The sequence below is a fragment of the Callorhinus ursinus genome, unplaced genomic scaffold (assembly GCF_003265705.2).
Source record: "Callorhinus ursinus isolate GAN/ISIS: 27379988/994484 unplaced genomic scaffold, GSC_fseal_2.0 scaffold25, whole genome shotgun sequence".
In the NCBI taxonomy this organism is placed as follows: domain Eukaryota; kingdom Metazoa; phylum Chordata; class Mammalia; order Carnivora; family Otariidae; genus Callorhinus; species Callorhinus ursinus.
In genome coordinates, this window is record NW_027397087.1 from 7,859,606 (window position 1) to 7,878,617 (window position 19,012).

The window sequence follows — 19,012 nt, forward strand, 5'->3', positions numbered from 1 at the left end:
ATTTATTTATTAGACAGCGAGAGAGGGAACATAAGCAGGGGCAGAGGGAGAAGCAGGCTTCCCAACCACTGGGGAGCCAAACCCCAGGACCCTGGGATCATGACCCGAGCCAAAGGCAGACGCTTAACAACTAAGCCACCCAGGAGCCCCTACCCATTGATTTTTAAAATTCCACTTTGAGGTTTTATGCAACTTCTTATAATTTAAAAACAAATTACAGGACTACGATTCCAGTGTTACCACCAGCATTTCTTTCAAGTTAAAATTTTGTTTGGTGACAGGTGAATTATCTAAAGGAATCCTCCTCAAATCCTTGACTAGATATTGTATTTTACAAATAAGAGAGTACTTTTAATGTACATTGTAAAGAACAATTTAAAGGCAACAAGGTTCCTACCCTACAGTTTAAGGAATAGAAATTTACCAATACCTTCTACTCATTTTTAAGGATTCAATTCAACTGGTATCTTCTGAGATACACTGACTGTAATTGTCTTGGTGGTGAGAAAAGGGTGTTTTTAATATACTTTTTCTGTAATTTTTTTCTCATTTTTCTGAGATAAGCATGTGTTTCTTTAGTAATAAGAAAAAATAATAACTTTTGGAGAGAAAAAAAAGTCATTTCCTTTGCAGAACCTTCCCAGACTACCACCTTGGTGGACTTAATCTTTTTATTTTTCTTTGCTCCTGAGGCTTGGTTACCTCCATTACACTTGGTTCCATGATTATTTGTTTTCTAGTCTGGCTACCCAACTGGAGTGTTCACTCATCCAGGTTGGGGTTCATGCTCAATTCATCTCCACATTCCCTGAGCTCCAATGCAGAAGCCACCCATAGAAGCTGAATGTGGAGGAAGGAAGGAAAGAAGGAATAACCAATATCCAGGCCTGACCACTTAGACAATGCCTTCATGATGAAAACCTGACTTGTGGAAGAACAATCTCTCTTCTTTCTGCAGGCGAGGAAGATCTGCCAGATAAACTGATTGTGGCAAGAGGCGAGGCCAGATGGGCAGACCAAGCGGGGGAATTCATTTCCCTCTGGATATTAAAGATGTTATCTGGTGGGCATGTGGCTGCCAGAGTGATCAGCAGCAGGGTGGGTGATTCTGGATAGAGCTCTCTATCTTATGTGGCATCTGCAGACCAGTTTTGCAAATGTAATAAAGGTCTGGCAGCCTGAGATATGCACTGCGTTCCCATCTCCTCCTCACCCCAGCCCAGCCTGAGAGAGGAGAGCAGAGCAGCCCCCAAATTCCTGCTCTCATTTCTGCCCCAAACAGGCAAGCCTCATCAACCCACCTGGCTCTTCCAAGAGAGGCAACATAGTCAAATGCCTTGGGATGGTGGCCTTACCCCGTGTCTAAACACTAGTGTACTTGAAACACTTAAAAATTGTTCTTATTAAATATTTAATAGCTACAAAAGGGTATTTATAATACATATAATACAATAAAGATTGAGGACATGTATAACCCTTAGCATCCAGGTGCTAGTGTGAGAAAGAGAACATCACTATTGCCTTGTAAGACTCCTGCATGGCTGTCCCTGCCTGGTCCCCTTCACTTCTCTCAGAGGTAAACACTGCCCTGAATGTTACATTTTTCATTCCCTTACTCTTCTTTAAAATCAACCACATATTTATTTATTTATTTATTTGAGAGAGAGAGAGAGAATGAGAGATAGAAAGCACGAGAGGGAAGAGGGTCAGAGGGAGAAGCAGACTCCCTGCTGAGCAGGGAGCCCGATGCGGGACTCGATCCCGGGACTCCAGGATCATGACCTGAGCCGAAGGCAGTCGCTTAACCAACTGAGCCACCCAGGCGCCCCTACATATTTTTTATTGAAGTGTAATTTAACCATATGTTTTTTATCCCCAAACAATGTATTCTTTTGTTTTGCAAGTTTTGAGCTTTAAGTAGAGTCGATCTCTATTTTTCCACAATTTACTTTTGCACTTAGCATTTTTCATTGCTATGCAGTTTCCATTGTATCAGTCAACCAAAAACTTAACTCCACTTTTGATGGACGTAAGGACTGTTTCCATTTTTTTGCCAAGAACAAACAGTGCTGTTATGAATATTCTTATACATGCATCCTGATGAGTGAGTTTTCTTGAGTTTTATCGAGGAGAGATTTAGCTGGGTCATATCCATGCACAACTTCAGCTTTGCTAGATGATGCAAAGCTGTTTTCTGAGGTGATTGTATCAATCATAACACTTTGCAATCCCAACAGTAGTGTTCTAGTTGGTAGACCTTTTCACCAATACTCAATGTTTACAGATTTATTTATTTATTTAGCAAATAATTAAAGTAGTATCTCATTGTGGCTTAAAATGTAGTTTGAGGGCACCTGGTTAAGCCTCAGATTTTTGGTTTCGGCTCAAGTCATGATCTCAGGGTGGTGGGATCGAGCCCCGTGTGGGCTCAGAGCTCAGCTCAGAGTCTGCTTGAGATTCTCTCAACCCCCCTCCCTCTCCCCTGGTGTATCGGCCTATTCAAGTCATTTGCCCTGTTTTTTCTATTGATCTATCTTTTTATTGTTGATTTGTAGGAGTTCTTTATATGTCCTGAGTATTGATCTTTTGTTAATCCTTCGTTAGGCATGAATATCTTCTCTCTCTAGCTAAATTGTTAGTCTCAGAGGTGGAGAATAGGGGTAGAGAGTACAGAATAGTCAAACAGACCAGTAAGAGATCTTTAGGTTTACACCTGCCTGTTTCCCTTACTGCGCTCTCCACATCCGTCAAGCTGCCCGAGGCACAGAGCACGGCCTGTAAGTGCCCAAAGATTGTCCAAGGGCCAGGAAGGTTACAGGCTGTTTCTTTTTGCTTTTTTAGAGAGTCAATCACAAGGCAGGTAAAGAATCTTTTGAGTTTTCAGATTTTGAAACATCTAGATGAGGGTGTGGACACACCGAGGTGCACTTGCTGCCCTCTCATCCGGGGCTGGTGCCCGGGATATAGTCTTTCTGCTTCAGGTGTTGCCTAGCGATTTCCCGCGCGTGCGCTCCTTCTCTCGGGGGCCAGATTCCATTGGTTTAAATCCCTCCGGGACTGGCACACAGCCAAACAAACAGTTCCTTTACAGATTTACCTATGGGGCCACAGAAATGCAAGGTTCGGCGGCTGCACTAGAAATTACAGTCAGGGAGGCGAAACTGCGCAGTGCACACGAGGTGGTATTGTAGCTTTAGCCACAAGCGTCCCACCCCTGTCTCCCGTGCGCTGACGGAGTCCCCGGAGAACGTGTCCTGGGGACGGGAAGTGGGGATCCGCTAAGAGCTTTAGAGGCGTCCCTGGGTGGGGGTGGGTTGCAGCTTGGGAGGGACCTTTTGGGAGGGTCGCCGATACCTCCCTGCTTTGCTTCACGGGGACGGGGGTGGGGACCAGCAGGACTTTGGAACTTAGTGCCCGAGGTGTTGCAGAAAGAGGGCGCACGGCCAACACGCCCGCTTTGCAGCACGGCCCGCCGCGGCCCGCCGAGCCCTCTGGCCCACCCCCTACTCCAGGCAGCGAGAGCGCGCCAATGTCCCAGAGCACTGCCCCGAGGGCAGGAGGCGGGCCCGAATCCTCAAGTGCGGGGGCGCGTCACGGGCGCCCGCTCCTGATTGGCCGGCCGCGGCGGTCACGGGCCGGGCGCACTGGGATTGGCGCCGCCCGAGGCCAGAGCTGGAGTAACCGGACTCTGGGCGGCGGGTCGCAGTCCCAGAGCTCAAGGGGCTGGCGTCGGCGCCGAGCCCAAAGCCCGGGGTGGGAGCCTGGCCGGGACGCGCGCACCATGCCCTACGTGCTCATCAGCACCCAGATCCGCCTGGTGAGTACACGCCGCCCCGCGAGTTGGGATGGAGTTGGTTGGGGCCGGGGCCGGGCCCGGGCCGGGGCAGAAGGCGCTGCCACTGCACCTTGGCGCCTCCCTCTCGGGCAGCGCCCGCCAGTGACTGGACCCGGAAGCCGCCCGGACACGCCCCCTCGGGCCGCGGGTCGGAGGCTGGGGAGCGCACTCAGCCGGGATCGCGGGATTCGGGGAGTCTGGCCGGCCGGTGCTTCCAGTGCCGCGAAGCGGGTGGGGTGCGTGCGTCCCCGCGGCCGAGTGGGCTCGGGGCGCCTGCGGCTCCTGTCCTACCCGCCCGCCCGAGGAAGCCGGGGGAAGCCCGGGCCGAGGGGGTGCAGCACCCGGTGCCCAACAAAGAGCAGCCCGGGGGGGGTGGGGGGGGGGGGGGGGGGGAGTGGAAATATTTTGGGGGAAAGAGGTTTGGAAAAGAAAAGGACGTGCTAAGACGCTAAAACACCTATGCCAAGTGCCGGGCCCATCCACAGCCACTGATAGCACCCTCAGGCACTTGCAGAAAGCCTTTAGGAGAGAAAGAAGGGGGAGACCATTCCGGAGTCAGAAGTGACGCCCCTTTCTCTGGGTGAAATTTCCTCGTCCAAGACGGTGCTGGTCGCCCCAGGAATCCCCTTTTAACTTCAGAAAAGTAGGACCGGACACCCCAGCCAGCACCTCCGTCCTTTCCCACTCCCCAGGAGCCTGGGTGATCCATCAGCACGTGCACAGCTCCTTTGAGATGGAGATGGCGGGTGGGGGAGGGGTCGCCAAGGGACAGGTGAGGTCTCGGCGGTGCCCTAGGGCAGTGGTTTGAGACCCAGTTACTTGGGCAGTTAAAACCTGCACTCCTGGGCCCCTTCCCAGACCTTCCAAAATACTAAGCCTGAGGCTTAGGAATTCAGTGCTCTTCAGGGGATTTTTTTTTTTTTTTAAGATTTTATTTATTTATTTGACAGAGAGAGACACAGCTAGAGAGGGATCACAAGCAGGGGGAGTGGGAGAGGGAGAAGCAGGCTCCCCCCTGAGCAGGGAGCCCGATGTGGGGCTCGATCCCAGGACCCTGGGACCATGACCTGAGCCGAAGGCAGACGCCTAACGACTGAGCCACCCAGGTGCCCCGATTTTTTTTTTTTAAATAAATATAACAGCTTTACTGATATATAGCATACATGTCATAGAATGCACCAATTTGAAGTGTACAATTCAATATTTTTTAAAGCATACTCAGTTGTACAGCTATCACCTAATCAATTTTAGAATATTTCCATCCCCTTGAAAAGACACCCTGTACCCATGCCCTGTATCTTAGCAGTCACTCCTCACTGCCTCTGAGCCCCCCAGCCCTAGATAACCATTAATCTACTTTCGTGTCTGGCTTCTTTCATTTTTACGTTTTCAAGGCTCATCCGTATTGTAGGATGCATGGGTACCTAACTCATTGCTGTTTTGCCAAATAAGATCCCATTGTCTAGCTACATCACAGTTTATTCATTCGTCAGTTGACAAACACTTAGGCTGTTTCCCCTTTTTGGGTCTTGTGAATAATGCTGCTGTGAACACTCCTGTACAAGTTTTTGTGTGGACCTGTTTTCATTTCTGTTTTCCAGGTGATTGGGATACATACAAACACGGATAGTGATGCCTGGCAGGAAGTTGCCAGGAGGCAGGCAATGTCCAGCTCAGCTTGGATGGAGGGGCCAGGGACGCCTCACATTGCCCGGCCTGCTCACTGAGGGCTCCACCCATTCCCAGCTCGTGCTCAGCCCCCAGTGTTCCTCTGCACCTGGTCCAGCCTTGAACTGAAACTGGCTCAGGGCCAGCAGGCAGGGGAGGAAGGACAGAGAGACCTTCCACCTCTCCCTGGCAGCCAGCCAAGCAGCTGCTGTGGCTTATCTTGCAGGAGGTGGGCCCGACCATGGTGGGCGATGAGCACTCAGATCCAGAGCTGATGCAGTATCTGGGAGCCTCAAAGAGAAGCACCTTGGGAAGCAACTTGTAAGTAGTGGCATTCCTAAGGATCTTCTCCCTGCCGGCCCGAGACCTGCCCCTGTTTCCTTTACACAGCCAAGCCCAGGGACGATGCCATTGCCTAGCGTCAGAGGCCCTGCCTGCATCATGGGGATCTGTCCTCTGTGGGGTCAGTCCTGTCTGCAGCTTTACTGCAGCCCCCCAGGCTTGCTCTGAAAGCTCTCACTGGCCCTCCCTTCACAAGGGAACCCCAGGACGGAGTCCAGCTGGGTAGAGGACTCCGTAGGTGGACTGTTCCTGGCCCTGTCCTCTCATCTCGGAGCTGGACCCCACCAAGACAAAGAAAGGCACAGAGAGAAAGGTTTCTCTCGAGCTGGTTGAGTAAGAAAGCTGAACTCTACAAACGGGCAGCAGGCAGCCCGGGTCCTCCTTCCAGCTCAGCTGCTGCCTGGGGACTTGGCCACTTCCCCTGGCGTTCGCGCCAGCTTCACAGGCGTGGAACTCGTGAGAAGTGCTGCAAGAATGAGCCCCAGTTCAAAGAGGGGAAAGAGGAGGCAAGCTGGCCCCAGCCCCTTGGGTCAGGGTTGGAGGGCTGAAGCCAACCCCATTCCTTTACCATGAGGCACTTGTCTCAAGATGCCCAGCTTGGGGCTTGAGCCCTTTATCTGACAACCCTTCACAATCAGTCAACCCTGAAAGAAGGGACAGCATTCTCTGTGCTAGGGGGCAGCACCCAGAGCCAGGAGCTATGGGACAGGCAGGGCAGCAAGAGGGAGCAGAGCCGTGGGGGAGGACCCTGGAGAGAACAGGCCATTCCTCCTGATAGTGCAGTGGCCCAGAGTACATGGGGCTGTCATCAGACTAACATGGGCTCTACGATCCCTATGACATTTGGAAAGCTACCCATCCCCTCCAAGATTTCTTATTTATAAAATGGGAACAATCATGGTACCTTCCTTAGGTTGTTGGGAGGAAGAAACAAGATCTACAAGCCAAGTGCTTAGCAGGGGAGGGGGCAAGGAGTGTGCACTTAGCCCGGCACCTAAAAGGCACACAGCAAATACCAGTCACTACCAGGATTCCTGACCAGGCCTCGTCATCAGCAGACATTAGCTGTGTGCGAGGAGTTGGCGCTATGTGCCCCCTCAGGCTGTCCTTCCCCCCCTTCTCTTCACAGTTATGAGTACTTTGTCAGCGATCCTCCTCGCATCGTCCTGGACAAACTGGAACGCAGGGGCTTCCGTGTGCTGAGCATGACAGGGGTGGGCCAGACGCTGGTGTGGTGCCTGCACAAGGAGTGACCCTCTCCCGCTGAGGAGCACACAGAGCACCCCTTTCTTGAGCGGTTGCCGTGGGCCCTGATCCTGAGTGCCCGTTCAGTCTCCTCCCAAATTGTCATATTCCTTAGCCTGGAACCACTGGGCAGTGAATGGCCTTTTCTGAAACGTGCCTCAGCCAGGGGGAGAGGGCAGGGCCCTTGCCCTGGTGCGCCCAGCTGCCCCTCCAGCTTCTTGGCCTGGCTGAGAGCCCTGGAGGAGGCCATGTCCCGTGGGCAGGCTGAGGGGCCCGGAAGAGCCAGGGCATCCCTTTCCAGGAGCTGGGAGCCCCCCCAGGAGCATGGCCCCAGGACTGGGCAGGAAGGTCCTGCGTAGCTAGTCCAAGCCAATAAAGGCCTGTGATGAATGGCTGCCCCTCAGCTCTGCCGGCTCACTGACTCTCACTGTGTGGAGCACCTCCCTGGGGGTCTGCTCATGCCTGGGGAGGGAGAGCCAGGCCTGGGTGGAACCCTCTCAGGCAGAGCCCACCATGGCCATGCTTGGGCAGGCTGGCACCCAACACCTACAGATATAATAGAGGTAGACTGTTGTTAAAAAAAAAAAAAAGAAAGTTTATTGGTGATGTTCAGGAAGAGGGCCGTGGGTGGGTGGGCTGGTGGGCTGGAGGCAAGAGGTTACGTGGGCTGCCCCACCTCATCTTCCCGCTGCATCTGGGCGATCAGCTGTTGCCGCTCAGCTGCCTGGCGCATGCGCATCATGACGAGGCTCTCATAGTCCCTCTCGGACAGCACTGAGCCCTGGGGGACAGAGGGGACCGGGGGATGGCGGTCAGGGCGGCAGGGCACAGCCCCCCACTCCAGACTTGGAGGACGGCCTAGGCAGAACTACAGTCCTGAGTCAAGGAGTGAGGCTGCCCGGTACTTCTCCGCGGGCTCTCCTCCCACCCATCACAAGCAACCCCCATCAACAGTCAGCCCTGCTCCATCTTCTCGGGCTGAATCACTGCGTGCGCCAGCCAGGCCCTGTCTCCCTTCATTTCCTCCCCGCCCTTTATTTGTCACTCCTTTTGGCCACCCGTGGCTCGGGCTTCTCACAGGTTTCCAATGAAGGCGCCGTCAGAGGTGCAGGAGACCACTGCCCCCTCCCCGCGGTCTGGCTCCTGCCAGGACTAAGAGAAGGGAGCCCTGCCCTAGACACAGGCTCAGTCAGCCCTGCACTAGAAGGAGAAACAAGCATGAGGCCACCCGCCTCCTAAAAATACACACCAGGGCTGCAGGAGGGCAGGGCCCGTGCCTTCTTTTATGATCTTGCCAGCGCAGTGCAGGGGATTAAAGAGTGCTCTATGTTAATAATCAAAAGAATAATAAACAACCAACCCAACGCGCCAATGTTGTGGGGTGGAGAGGCAGCTCTACAGTGGCGCTCAGATCCACCCACCCCACACCCTGATAAGGTCTGCAGTGGGAACGAAATCACTTCTCCCATCAGTGTAGCTGCAGCTATGTGAAGTGTGAAGCCCATCTGAGTTGGCACAGAAGTGAGCCAGGCCAGGGGGGCTGCGGAGCAGAGCCAACCGCTGAGCCCTGTTCTGTGGCAGACCCAGCGAGTGCACGCTCACAGGGTAAGTTCAGTGGTCAGTGACCTGGGGAATGTGAAGGGAGTGACTGGGGTTAAGATGCCAGACCCTGGCCAACTGGTTTGAAGTAAGGGCTGTACAGAACCAGTAAGTGTGACTCAGCCCAGATCCCCCTGCTTCTCTGACAGTGCCAGCCTCGTGTGTCCCAGGCTGCGGCAGCTCTGAGGACGGTAGCCCTCCCAGCCAGGCCCGCCTGCCTAAGCTTCGCCCAGGGCACTGCTGACAATTCAGGGCAGCCCCGTGTGGCCCAACCCTTTCCACAGAGGGACTCCAAAGAAGGCCCAGGTGGCCCAAGGCAGGATAGGAGGCAGCAGGACCCGGGCCCTCAACTGCTCTCTCCTGCCCTGAGGCTATGGGAGTAAATCCAGGAAGATGAGGAACCGCCAGACTGGCTGTCAGGCTGAGGGGAGAGCAGTCCTCCTTCCCCAAGGTAAGGCTGCTCTGCAGAGCAAACTTCAGAGTCACCCGGGCCTGCCCTGAGCCCAGCTGTGGGAGGAGCCGGCCCTTTATAGGCATGGGGCTGCTTCCCGTTAACACACCCTCTACCGCCTCCTTCTCATACCTGCAGGCTTGGCTAAGGAAGGCCTGTCACAGGCCCCAGGACTGAGTCACCCACACTAGTGACAGGTCTCTCTTCCTTCCCCAACAACTGTTCCACATGCCTGCCTTTCAATTAATTCCCACCCTCCTTGGGCTCCTCCCTCCCGGGCACTGGGGGGGCGGGAGGGGGGTTGGGGATCCAGGCCCATGGGCTAGGGCCCCAGGCAGATAGGCTGTGGGGGGAAAAAGGAAGCAACGTGGTGACGCACAAAGCAGGGCTGCCCCCAGAGAGTCCTCAGGGAAGTCCGAAGCTCCCCAGTGCCCTGGGGTGTTGGCCACAGCTGGCCCAATCCCAGCCCGCGGATGCTGCAATTACCTAAGAGCATGAAACCCGGCTTCCCACCTGACTGAGTCACCTGAAAACAACACATCCCCACTGCCACACACTGGCACAAACAGCCAAGCCACTAATCAAGAGTCCGGGAGCTGCGGCGGAGAGGCCAGGTGCAGGGACCGGGGAGGGGAGGTGAGCTCGGGCCCACCCGGAGCGGCCGCCACCGGGGAAGCAGTCCAGGCCGCTCTAGCACCGCGAGATCCATCTCTGGCACCTCGGCGGGGCTGCCCACACTCCGACTCCAGTAAGTGCGGGTTTCTCCCCAGCGCCCGATCAAGTAACCAGGCCACTCCTGTCCCTCTGGGAAGCTCCTGTCCCTGGGAAGTCCCACCTCTCTGCTCTCCGGGACAAAAGCACTCTCTTCCCAGGACCTCTTGCCACCGTCCAAGATGCTGGCCAAAAGTCTGTGCTTCTAGCCCAGTAGGGCTGTCCCCTGGCTCTTGCCAGTCACTGCTCCAGCGGGGACTAATGGTCCCCAGCTACTCTTGAACTGGGCTGCTGAGGTACCAGGCTCGTCTGCTGGCTCCCCTGGGTGCCATGGAGACCTGGCGGAAAGGCTCCTTCCGCAACGCCTCCTTCTTCAAGCGGCTGAGCCTAGGGCGGCCGAGGCGACTCCGGCGACAGGGCAGTGTGCTCAGCCAGGCAAGCACGGCTGGCGGGGACCACGAGGAATACAGCAACCGAGAGGTCATCCGGGAGTTGCGAGGGCGGCCGGATGGCCGGCGCCTGCCCCTGTGCGGGGACGAGCAGCCCCGGGCCACCCTGCTGGCCCCACCCAAGCCTCCCCGCCTCTACCGAGACAGCTCCAGCTGCCCCAACATCCTGGAGCCCCCCCCTGCCTACACCGCTGCCTACTCGGCCACGCTGCCCTCGGCGCTCTCCCTGGCGGCCACCTTCCACCACTACTCTGAGGACAACCTTCTGGACACTCCCCCTTTCCAGGGGACACCTGCTCCAGACCTGAGTGATCCCTTCTTCTCCTTCAAAGTAGACCTGGGGATTTCACTTCTTGAGGAAGTTCTACAGATGCTGAGGGAGCAATTTCCGAGTGAACCTGGCTTCTGAATGGGGTGCGGGTGGGCAGAGGTGGGGTAACTGGAGGAGCCAGAAGCCTGGAAAGAGGGTGCAGCTGCAGATTAAGAAAAAGGTAGGGATAGGAATCCAGGATCCTGCCTGCCCTCCAGGTCCTGAACAGTCCTCCACGTCACCCCGGAGCACAGTGTCCGGACAGAAGGACAGAGGCAAGCCGGAAATGCTGTGAGGGGCACTCACTGGCAGGAGCCCTGAAGGCAGCTAGCTAGGCTGAGGCCACGCCTGTAACCACAGGGACGGGGCAGAGGCCAGCAGAGGGGGAGGGCAGCACAAGGTGTGTCGGGGAGTGGAGGACATGCAGACTGTGCAGGTCAGGCAGGTGCCCTGCACCAGCCCCTCTGAAGCCACTGTTAACACATCACAGGACAGGACTAGACAAAAGTGGTCCCCCCCCACTAGCTACATGTGGCTGTTCACATTGCAACTAAGTAAAATTAAACATTTAGTGCCTTGGTTGCACGAGCCACATTTCAAATGTTCAACAGCCACACGTGCCGAATGGCTACCACATTGGACAGTGCGGGCTGAACATGAACATCACTGGAGAAAGCCCTAGTGGGCAGCATGGGTCTAGGCCACAGCCTGGAGCCACGAGTGCCACGGTGGGTGAGGGGGACAGCCAGGCCCTGCAGGGGCGGGGCTGGCAGAGCAGGAAGAGCGAGGCAGGTAGAGGTGCAGAGCACAACTCGGGGAAGGCCAAACAAATCATTTGCCGAAAAGGGACAAGAGAGACAAGCTGCCAACGCTGCTGCCCAGAGCATGCCCTGAGCCTGAGGAAGGAGGCTGTAGGGGCCGCCAGCCACAGGCACAGGCGCAGCCTGCAAAGGGCTGCTTGGAGGAGTTCCCACAGTTATTAGTGATGGGAACCCTTGGGAGATGTAGCAGAAACAGTGGCAGATTTCCCTTTCTGCCCCAAGAGCATAGGAGAACCGGATCAGGGGATGGACACAAAAGTCGTGGCTGCTACTGTGAAGAAGCTCAGCGAGTCTCCAGAATTCTCCACCAGGACTGGGGAGCTCTGCCTTGCCCGAACCCCCTGATGATGGGGGCCCGCCACCCAGGGCCGAGCCCACTGGTCAAGGCCAAAGGCTGTGCTAGGGCTCCCAGCTTGTGGCCTGGCCAGAAGACTTGAAACCAGAACCACAATGGCTGGTCACGTGGTTCTGACACGCTAAGCCTCTCCAAGCCTGGCAGACGGGGAGAGAAGCTTCGACGCACACTGCTTGCATACCCCAGCCTATGGCCTCCCTCTTCCCTCCTCTGCGCGGACTTGTGGAGGTGAAAGCCTCCCCTCTAGATGCAGGAGAAAATGAATAAAGTTGTTTGTAACATGGCCTATGGAGTGTCATCTGGGGCTGTGAAATGCTGGGACTTAACAGCGGGGAATTAGGTCTCTAAAGAAGGGCTCCGACCCGTTCATCTTTCTCCTCTGCCCAGATCTGGGCCACACGCCCAGGGAGCTTCCCATCCTTCCAGCCAGCTGAGGAGCACACAGGAGAGCAGGGGTGGCGTGGCTGAGGCAATGAGAGCAAAGCCCTGCAGACCCCGGGGACCCTCTCCCCCACAGGTCGGGCTGTGAGCACGGCAGCCTGAGGCTCCTGCACAGATCTGCAGGCCATTTCAGAGAAGGGACAGTTCTGGGCCCGAAGGCTCTCTGTCCCGCCAAAGTGGGGCGGTGTAACCAGGGCCAGGTGTGCGCGTGTGCAGGTGCCGAACAGAATGCCTCACGCAGCTGAGCTCAAGAGCCAGCATGAGCAGCTGAAATCTGTGCTGCAACACAAAGCGTGCATGCAGGCGGCACCCTAGGGCCAGCAGGGGAGCCAGTGCTGATGCTGAGGAGATTCTGCCTCTTGACCGTAGGCCCCTACCGGGGCAGCCCCGGACACACCTGGAGAACTGAGCCAGAGCCAGGTAGCAAGCGGCTGCTCACGCTGCCTGCCCCTTCCTTCCCTGGGGCACCGGGCAGTCGAAGCGCTCAGTGCTTCACACCACAACCAAGCAGCCCGTGGGCCAGGAAAGCCCCTCTGGGCAGTGGTGGGAGCCCCAGCCAGAGACCGGGGGACATGGAGGGAAAGGAAGGTCTAAGAATTCTGTGTGGGGTGGGGTCCTGGCACTCAGAGACAGAAAGAGTCAGAACAGAATCCCAGTCCTGTTCAGGATGGCAAAACTGCCAATCTCACTCTGCTCCTGATGACCTGGATTTGGGAGGAAAGGGCCCTGAGCAGAGCCCAGACAGGAAAAGGTCCCTCACACCCTGAGCAGACGCAGCTGAGGGAGGTGTGGTTCCTTACCTGCGACAGTCCTGGGTGGCTGGGGCCCCCCACACCCTGGGGCTGTCCCTCCAACCAGGAAATCTTCAGAGGGTTATCGACCAGGCCCACTTCATTTTGGACAGCCAGCTCCTGCCAAACACAGTATCCAGTCCTTGGTCCCATGGCTCCAATCAGCCATAAAGTGGCTCTCTCTACACCCGCAGAAAGAATCAGAACCAGCACTATCATCCTCCAGGGAAAACCAAGCAACCTTCACACAATGACGGGCTGAAGCTTTGACCCTCCTCATGGGTGAGTGGGGGCTACGAGCCTTCTAACTGGGGAGTGGGGGGAGAGGCAAAGCATGCCTGGAGGCATGTCAGCTTCCACAGGAAGGGAGAGGGTGTGGAGCCAGGCAGCAGGAAACAGAGTCGGTCTATGCTGTCCTTCATCCCCAGAGCATTCTCCCGCCCTTACCTTCACTCGCTGTGCCTCTACTCCCAGGAATCGGCAGGGCGAGGCTCTCTGGGAGTGTGGATACCTAAGCTCAGAGGGCCCACAGTACTGGCTCCCTACTCTGGAATAGTGGGGCCACCATGGCCCCCCAAAGCCTCCCACAGCACTCACCGCAGCCTTGATGGTTGCAAACTCCACCACGGCAGTGCCAGCCTTCTTACTGGAAAGCACCAGGTGGAGCACCTCTCCATACTGTGAGGACAAGGGGGTCCCAGTAAGCATGGCTCAGCCTTCGGGAGCAAGACAAGTTTGGGTTGGCCAGAGGCCTGCCGGGGCATTTTTGGTTGGGGCATAATGCTTTGTTGCTAAGTTCCCAGAGAGGGATCAGAGATGGGAAAGAAAGATTTTTGCAAGGATGCAGAAGGATGGCAAACGAGAGCCGGGCAAAGGACTGAGGACTGAGACTGCCACCAAAGGTGCGGAAGGGGACGGGGCTTCTGTGCCATGTGCCCACCTCATCTCTCCCCACACACTCCTAGAGCAGGGCAGGGAAGGCGACACCGGGCTGAGGGTACATGGCAACCCAGGGACCAGAGGACCGTAGCTGGGGAAAGCCTCTAGGCTGCCCTAGGGTCTGTGAGGCAGAAAACGTTTAGGCACGGAGATTTGGGGTTTTGGCTGAGATGTAGACAGAGATGTTGGTAAAGAGGGAAGGCAGCAGGGCAGACCTTCTGGAAAAGCTGTAGGAGGACATCTCTGGAGTAGCCGCCTTTTGACTCATCTTCCTTCTTGCACTTCCATTTTAGCTGAAAAGACATTAGCGAGCGCCACCATTAAACTCTGACCTCAGCCTGAACTGTCCCAGCGCCGCACCTGGGCTTTACACTCTGAGCGACACTCATGGTCTTCCAGCACTTGTCATCTAGGGAGCGCCACCGCAAATGTGTTCCGCTTGAAAACGGATAGGGAGGGTGGCGTGCTCACCGGAAGCCGCACTTCCGGCCCCATGAGATGCTCCCCTTCCAGGGCTTCTGGGGAGTGCTGCCCGGGAACCGCCAGGGCTCAGGGGGCCTTTCGGGGCGAGCTCTGAGAGGCCGGCCCGATCCCCAGGCAGTGGGAGGATGGAAGGATGTGGGTGGTAGTGCTGGCTCCCAGAGGCCCAGCATCCCCGCCAGAACCCCTTGAACCCCCAGAAGCATCTGTTCTTGCTGACAAGAGGTAGTGTGCAGTGGCTCATGGATCCCACAGGGGGTTTAGCTTGGGAGTTTAGCTTTAGCTCACCTTTAGTTTGGGGGTTCCTCTGCCTTCAGGATTTTCTGCCTTTCCTAAAAATTTTGGGAAAATTAGCAAGGTAGAATAGGAGGGAGCCAGCAGGTTCTCTAAAGGAGACACAAAGACCTATAAAAGGTCACTCCTTACCAAAGGCAGTATCTGCCCTCCCTGCTGATGAGCTTGGTGGGGAAGGTAGAGGCAATCCCACCCCCATCCAGAGGAGCTGCCACCTCAGGGGCGGTCTGCCCGGCTGCCTGCTGAAGGCCATGATTAGCACTCTGCCAATAAAGGGTTAAGACAGAGGTGCAAACGCCATAGTTCTACTGAAACAAAGTATCCTAGAGCCTTTCCTCTACTGATCTGCTCCAAAATAGAGCCAGCTCTGCTTAGGACTCAGACAAACAGGGCCAGCAGATCTCAGGCATGGTGAAAAATAAACAGGCCCCAGAGAAGTGGTGGGAAGAAGGGACAGGTGGTGTATGTCTGAGTCAGGTGCCCCCAGGGTTGCAAGCAGGTGGAAGCCTCCAGAGCAACTCCACCAAGCAGGTGGTGTGCCTGCTCTGGGCATTTCAAGCTGCCTCAGAGGGGAGGTGGGTGGAGGTGAGAGACGCTTACCTCTCAACCTCTGCTCCCGTTCCTGGCGTATCTGCTCCTGGATCAGCCTCTGCTGTTCCTCCAGCTGCCGGGAACCCTCTTCTCGAAGGCGTTCAATCTGCAGAGCAGGGTTGGGGGGAGTGACAATTTTGTGCAGATCCAATTCCAGGTTGGCTCACCTTGTGAAGGTCCCTGGGAGGCTCCACCTGCAAGCTAGGGCTCAGCGATTACCCAGATCCCACAGAAGAAAAGGGAAAGTGCATGCTGTCCGCAGCCACAAAAGCCACCGAGGCCCACTCTCCTCCTCTTCCTGCAGATAGATTTAGGCTAGCACGCCTGGACGCTCACCTCCTGCTCCAATGTCCTGGTGCTCCGGCTCTCCTCCTCTTCCTCACTGCCATGGGCCTGGGCCTGGGCCTGCCGCTCTCGGGCCTCCAAGTCTGGGCACAAGAGTTGAATGACCCAATGTCTGGTCTAAGCAGTTTCTACATGGCTACAGCCTGCCCAAAGTCTCACACAGGATGAAACCATAGAGTAGCTCCACATCCTCCCTCCATGTCCATGTGCTCCCAAGTTAGCCTTTGTTGAGAAAAGTCATAGCACAGATGAAGCATAGGCTCCAGCTGAGTGGCTGGGGTCTGGAAGAGTTAAATCAGCTCATGCTGACGAAGCTCGTTCTCCGATCAATGAACAGGCTGTGGGTGGGTGCTTATGTCAGCAGCCCAGGGCCATGTGGCAGGGATGCCGAGGGTGGAGCTGCTGGCCTGCTCCCGTGCTTTGGCACGACAACCTGGCCTCAGCCTTGGCAACGATGCTTCTCCCACCACAGAGATCAAGCCCCCACTGTCTCCTTTACCTCCCTCTGAGCTCACATTTACCAAGCCTCACTTTGGATCTGACTCTGGTGGCTCCTACAGCGATGGCAGAGTCTGTGTGAGGACATCACGCCATGTCCTGGAGCCCTTCCTACCTTCCAAGAGACACCTGCTCGTGGCCCGAGCCCAGGCCAGCTGCTGTGACAAACCCTCCTCTCAGGCCTGGCACGCACAGCTTGCTTCTCTGGGTACTTTACTTACCTAGAATCACCAGGGTTTTTTGTTTGTTTTTGATAGCAAGATGGATGTACTGGGATGGTATATGTACATATTAAATATGTGGATGTCAAATAGGCAAGAAGAAGGGGAGAAAAATTGGGTAAAGACTGCCTGGAACAATCTTACTGCAGTGACGAAAATGTTCTCAAATTGATTTACAGTCATACTTTCACCATTTGGGAAATTTACTCAAAACCATTGAATTGTACACTTGAAATGGGTAGATGTTATGATATTCAAAATACATCATAATAAAGCTTCAAAAAAGAATGCCTGGACCTATTTGGATTCTTCTGAGGGGACTCCACAGAGTGAAAGCTCTGTGCAGAAGTGAGGCTGGGATGCATCAAAAGATCCCGGATGGCATACTGAACAAAAACACAGACTTTGCTCATACCGTGTGGTTAACTCCAGCAAGTTCTTATCCTTTCAGTGCCTTAGCTTCTTTATCTATAAAAAATGGATTTAGTGGGCGCCCGGGTGGCTCAGTTGGTTGGGCGACTGCCTTCGGCTCGGGTCATGATCCCAGAGTCCCGGGATCGAGTCCCACATCGGGCTCCTTGCTTGGCGGGGAGTCTGCTTCTCCCTCTGACCCTCTTCCCTCTCGTGCTCTCTATCTCTCATTCTCTCTCTCTCAAATAAATAAATAAAATCTTTAAAAAAATGGATTTAGTAATACCTACCTCTTTGGATAGTTGTGATAATTAAAGGAGGCTGTAAAGCATCTGTCACAAGCTAGCTGGCAGTAAATCTAGTCACTGTTGTTATTCCTAATTGTGTCCTTTAGAACCCATCCCTGATAGCAGGGCTCTGCCCAGACCTGGAGCAAAAAAGCTCTGAGGTGCTAGAATTATAGCTCCAGGAAGAAAGGTGAGGGGCTGCATGAAAATGGCCCAGGGAAACCAAAGGCCACCCAGCACCACGATGTCACCTACCAAGCTTCACTTTCTTCCTTCTCTCATCAAGTTTCTGGGTCCTCTCTGCTGCCTGCTTCTTGGCTTTCCTGACTTTGTCATATGCAGCCTGGCAGGAGAAAGGAACACCGAGGAGCAGTCAGCTCGAGGACAAGCCTGGAGCCCAGCCATGTAGCCCGAGAGCTGTCAGGAAGCAGCCTGGCGACCAAGCCTCAGGCTGGGGCAGCAAGGACTGTGCTGCAGGGCAGAGGATAGGGGACTGAGGCCGAGGGGCCACAGTGGTGTCTAACTACAGGGACAGTCAGATAGAGGAGGATGAGCTTACCCTGGCTGCAGCATCGGTCAGTACCTCCAAGGCCTGAGAAAGCTGGTGGAAGAGCTCAGCTAAAAATATGGATCAAGAAAGAGAGAGGACAAAAATGAAGTCAGGGGCGCCTGGGTGGCTCAGTCAGTTAAGCATCTGCCTGCTTGCTCCCCCTCTGCTCCTTCTCCTGCTCGTGCTCTCTCTTTCGCTCACTCTCTCTCAAATAAACAAATACAATCTTTTTTTTTTTTATGAAAAAAAAAAATATTTTTTTTAAATATTCTTCTCACACACGGCAGCTCATCTTAAAAAAAAAAAAAAAGAATAATGAAGTCGGGCTTGATGATGGTGTGCTCCCTCAGAAAAGCACCTCAAAGAAGCCACGGGCTGGCAGGAAGGCCGACATCAGCAGATGATGGACCAGCAAAGGCATGGGGGTGTACAGACAACTGACCAATGCCCCTCACATGCAAAGTGCAGGTTTCGGGCTGTGCCCCCAAAGCCAGGCTGCCTGTGCGTGCCAGCACTGCCCAGCACGCACACGGGAGTGGAGATGGGGAAGACACCACGTCAGCATGCGCAGGTCTCACCTTCCCACACCTGGGAGAGTCTCACCTGCTCTGGGATTATCTGGATTTTTGTCTGGGTGGCAGGACAGGGCCTTCTGCCTATATGCCTTCTTCACCTGGAAGAGCCAGAAGATGTGGTTATTCACTCTCTCACCCCAGGACAGAGAGGGAAAACCTCACTAACGAGATAAAGGGAATCCAGGGAGTGCTCCCCCTGCGCTAAAAGAGAGGCAGCTGGCTCCCATGCGGAAACGGTCACCTCACAAGCTCTGGGAGGAGATTTGCAGGGGAGGAGGCAAAAGCTGACGGCTGTCCTGCAGCAGGGAAGCTGGGCCTACTTCCTGCTGAGCACCAGTCTCACCACAGACGATGTAGAAGGGCTCCTGGCAGGGGCAGGTTTCTTTACAGCCACCTGGAAACAGGCACTCACGCGCTCTTGGTGGGCACGTAAACTGGGGCACCCTTTCCGGAAGAAAATTTAGCCATACAAGTTTTAAAATGTATTTGCCCTCTGATCACTCCTAGGAATTTGGACTTGTAGAAGTATCCCAAAGCAAACATACAAAGATGTCCACGGCACCAGTGTTTGTTTATTTTTTTAAAGTTTTTTTTTTTTTTTTTTTTTTTTAAGTAAGCTCCAGCCCAGCATGGAGCCCAGTGCGGGGCTCGAACTCATAAACCTGAGATCAAGACCTGGACTGAAGAGTCAGACACTTAACCAACTGAGCCATCCAGGCACCCCTAAAAAATTTTATTTTTTTAAAGATTTCATTTATTTATTTGACAGAGAGAGACACAGCGAGAGAGGGAACACAAGCAGG

At 54.8% G+C, this 19,012-nt stretch overlaps 3 protein-coding genes across 6 annotated transcripts in view; 2 read left to right on the plus strand and 1 right to left on the minus strand.

Annotated features, from left to right (window-relative positions):
* The first annotated feature begins 3,653 nt into the window (after positions 1-3,653).
* Positions 3,654-7,493, plus strand: GCHFR (GTP cyclohydrolase I feedback regulator). Its single transcript, XM_025884575.2, has 3 exons — positions 3,654-3,817; positions 5,730-5,824; positions 6,975-7,493. Exons 1-3 carry the CDS (start codon positions 3,782-3,784, stop codon positions 7,096-7,098), a joined length of 255 nt encoding a protein of 84 aa, XP_025740360.1. The 5' UTR covers positions 3,654-3,781; the 3' UTR covers positions 7,099-7,493.
* Positions 7,494-7,667: 174 nt separating this feature from the next.
* DNAJC17 (DnaJ heat shock protein family (Hsp40) member C17) overlaps positions 7,668-19,012 on the minus strand; it is a 32,401-nt gene continuing 21,056 nt past the window's right edge. The window contains exons 2-11 of one of the 2 annotated variants that reach the window (XM_025884572.2): positions 18,238-18,307; positions 17,644-17,702; positions 17,340-17,427; positions 15,659-15,750; positions 15,332-15,428; positions 14,726-14,769; positions 14,173-14,250; positions 13,616-13,696; positions 13,028-13,138; positions 7,668-7,871 (exon numbers count right to left, since the gene is read on the minus strand). In XM_025884572.2, the coding sequence (XP_025740357.1) occupies positions 7,749-7,871; positions 13,028-13,138; positions 13,616-13,696; positions 14,173-14,250; positions 14,726-14,769; positions 15,332-15,428; positions 15,659-15,750; positions 17,340-17,427; positions 17,644-17,702; positions 18,238-18,307 (843 nt within the window). In that variant the 3' untranslated portion in view covers positions 7,668-7,748. Of the gene's footprint in view, positions 7,872-13,027; positions 13,139-13,615; positions 13,735-14,172; positions 14,251-14,725; positions 14,770-15,331; positions 15,429-15,658; positions 15,751-17,339; positions 17,428-17,643; positions 17,703-18,237; positions 18,308-19,012 lie in introns of both variants that reach the window. The other variant, XR_003210620.2, reaches the window with a different exon arrangement.
* CUNH15orf62 (chromosome unknown C15orf62 homolog) lies at positions 7,850-12,069 on the plus strand. 3 transcript variants are annotated; one of them, XM_073876815.1, is made up of 2 exons: positions 7,850-9,888; positions 10,013-12,069. In XM_073876815.1, the coding sequence occupies exon 2, from the start codon at positions 10,182-10,184 to the stop codon at positions 10,707-10,709; it is 528 nt and encodes a 175-aa protein (XP_073732916.1). In that variant the 5' UTR covers positions 7,850-9,888; positions 10,013-10,181; the 3' UTR covers positions 10,710-12,069. The 3 variants fall into 3 exon arrangements, with proteins under 3 accessions (XP_073732916.1, XP_025740358.1, XP_073732915.1); XM_025884573.2 differs by having other exon boundaries at positions 7,850-9,140; positions 9,279-12,069; XM_073876814.1 differs by having other exon boundaries at positions 7,850-8,695; positions 8,845-12,069.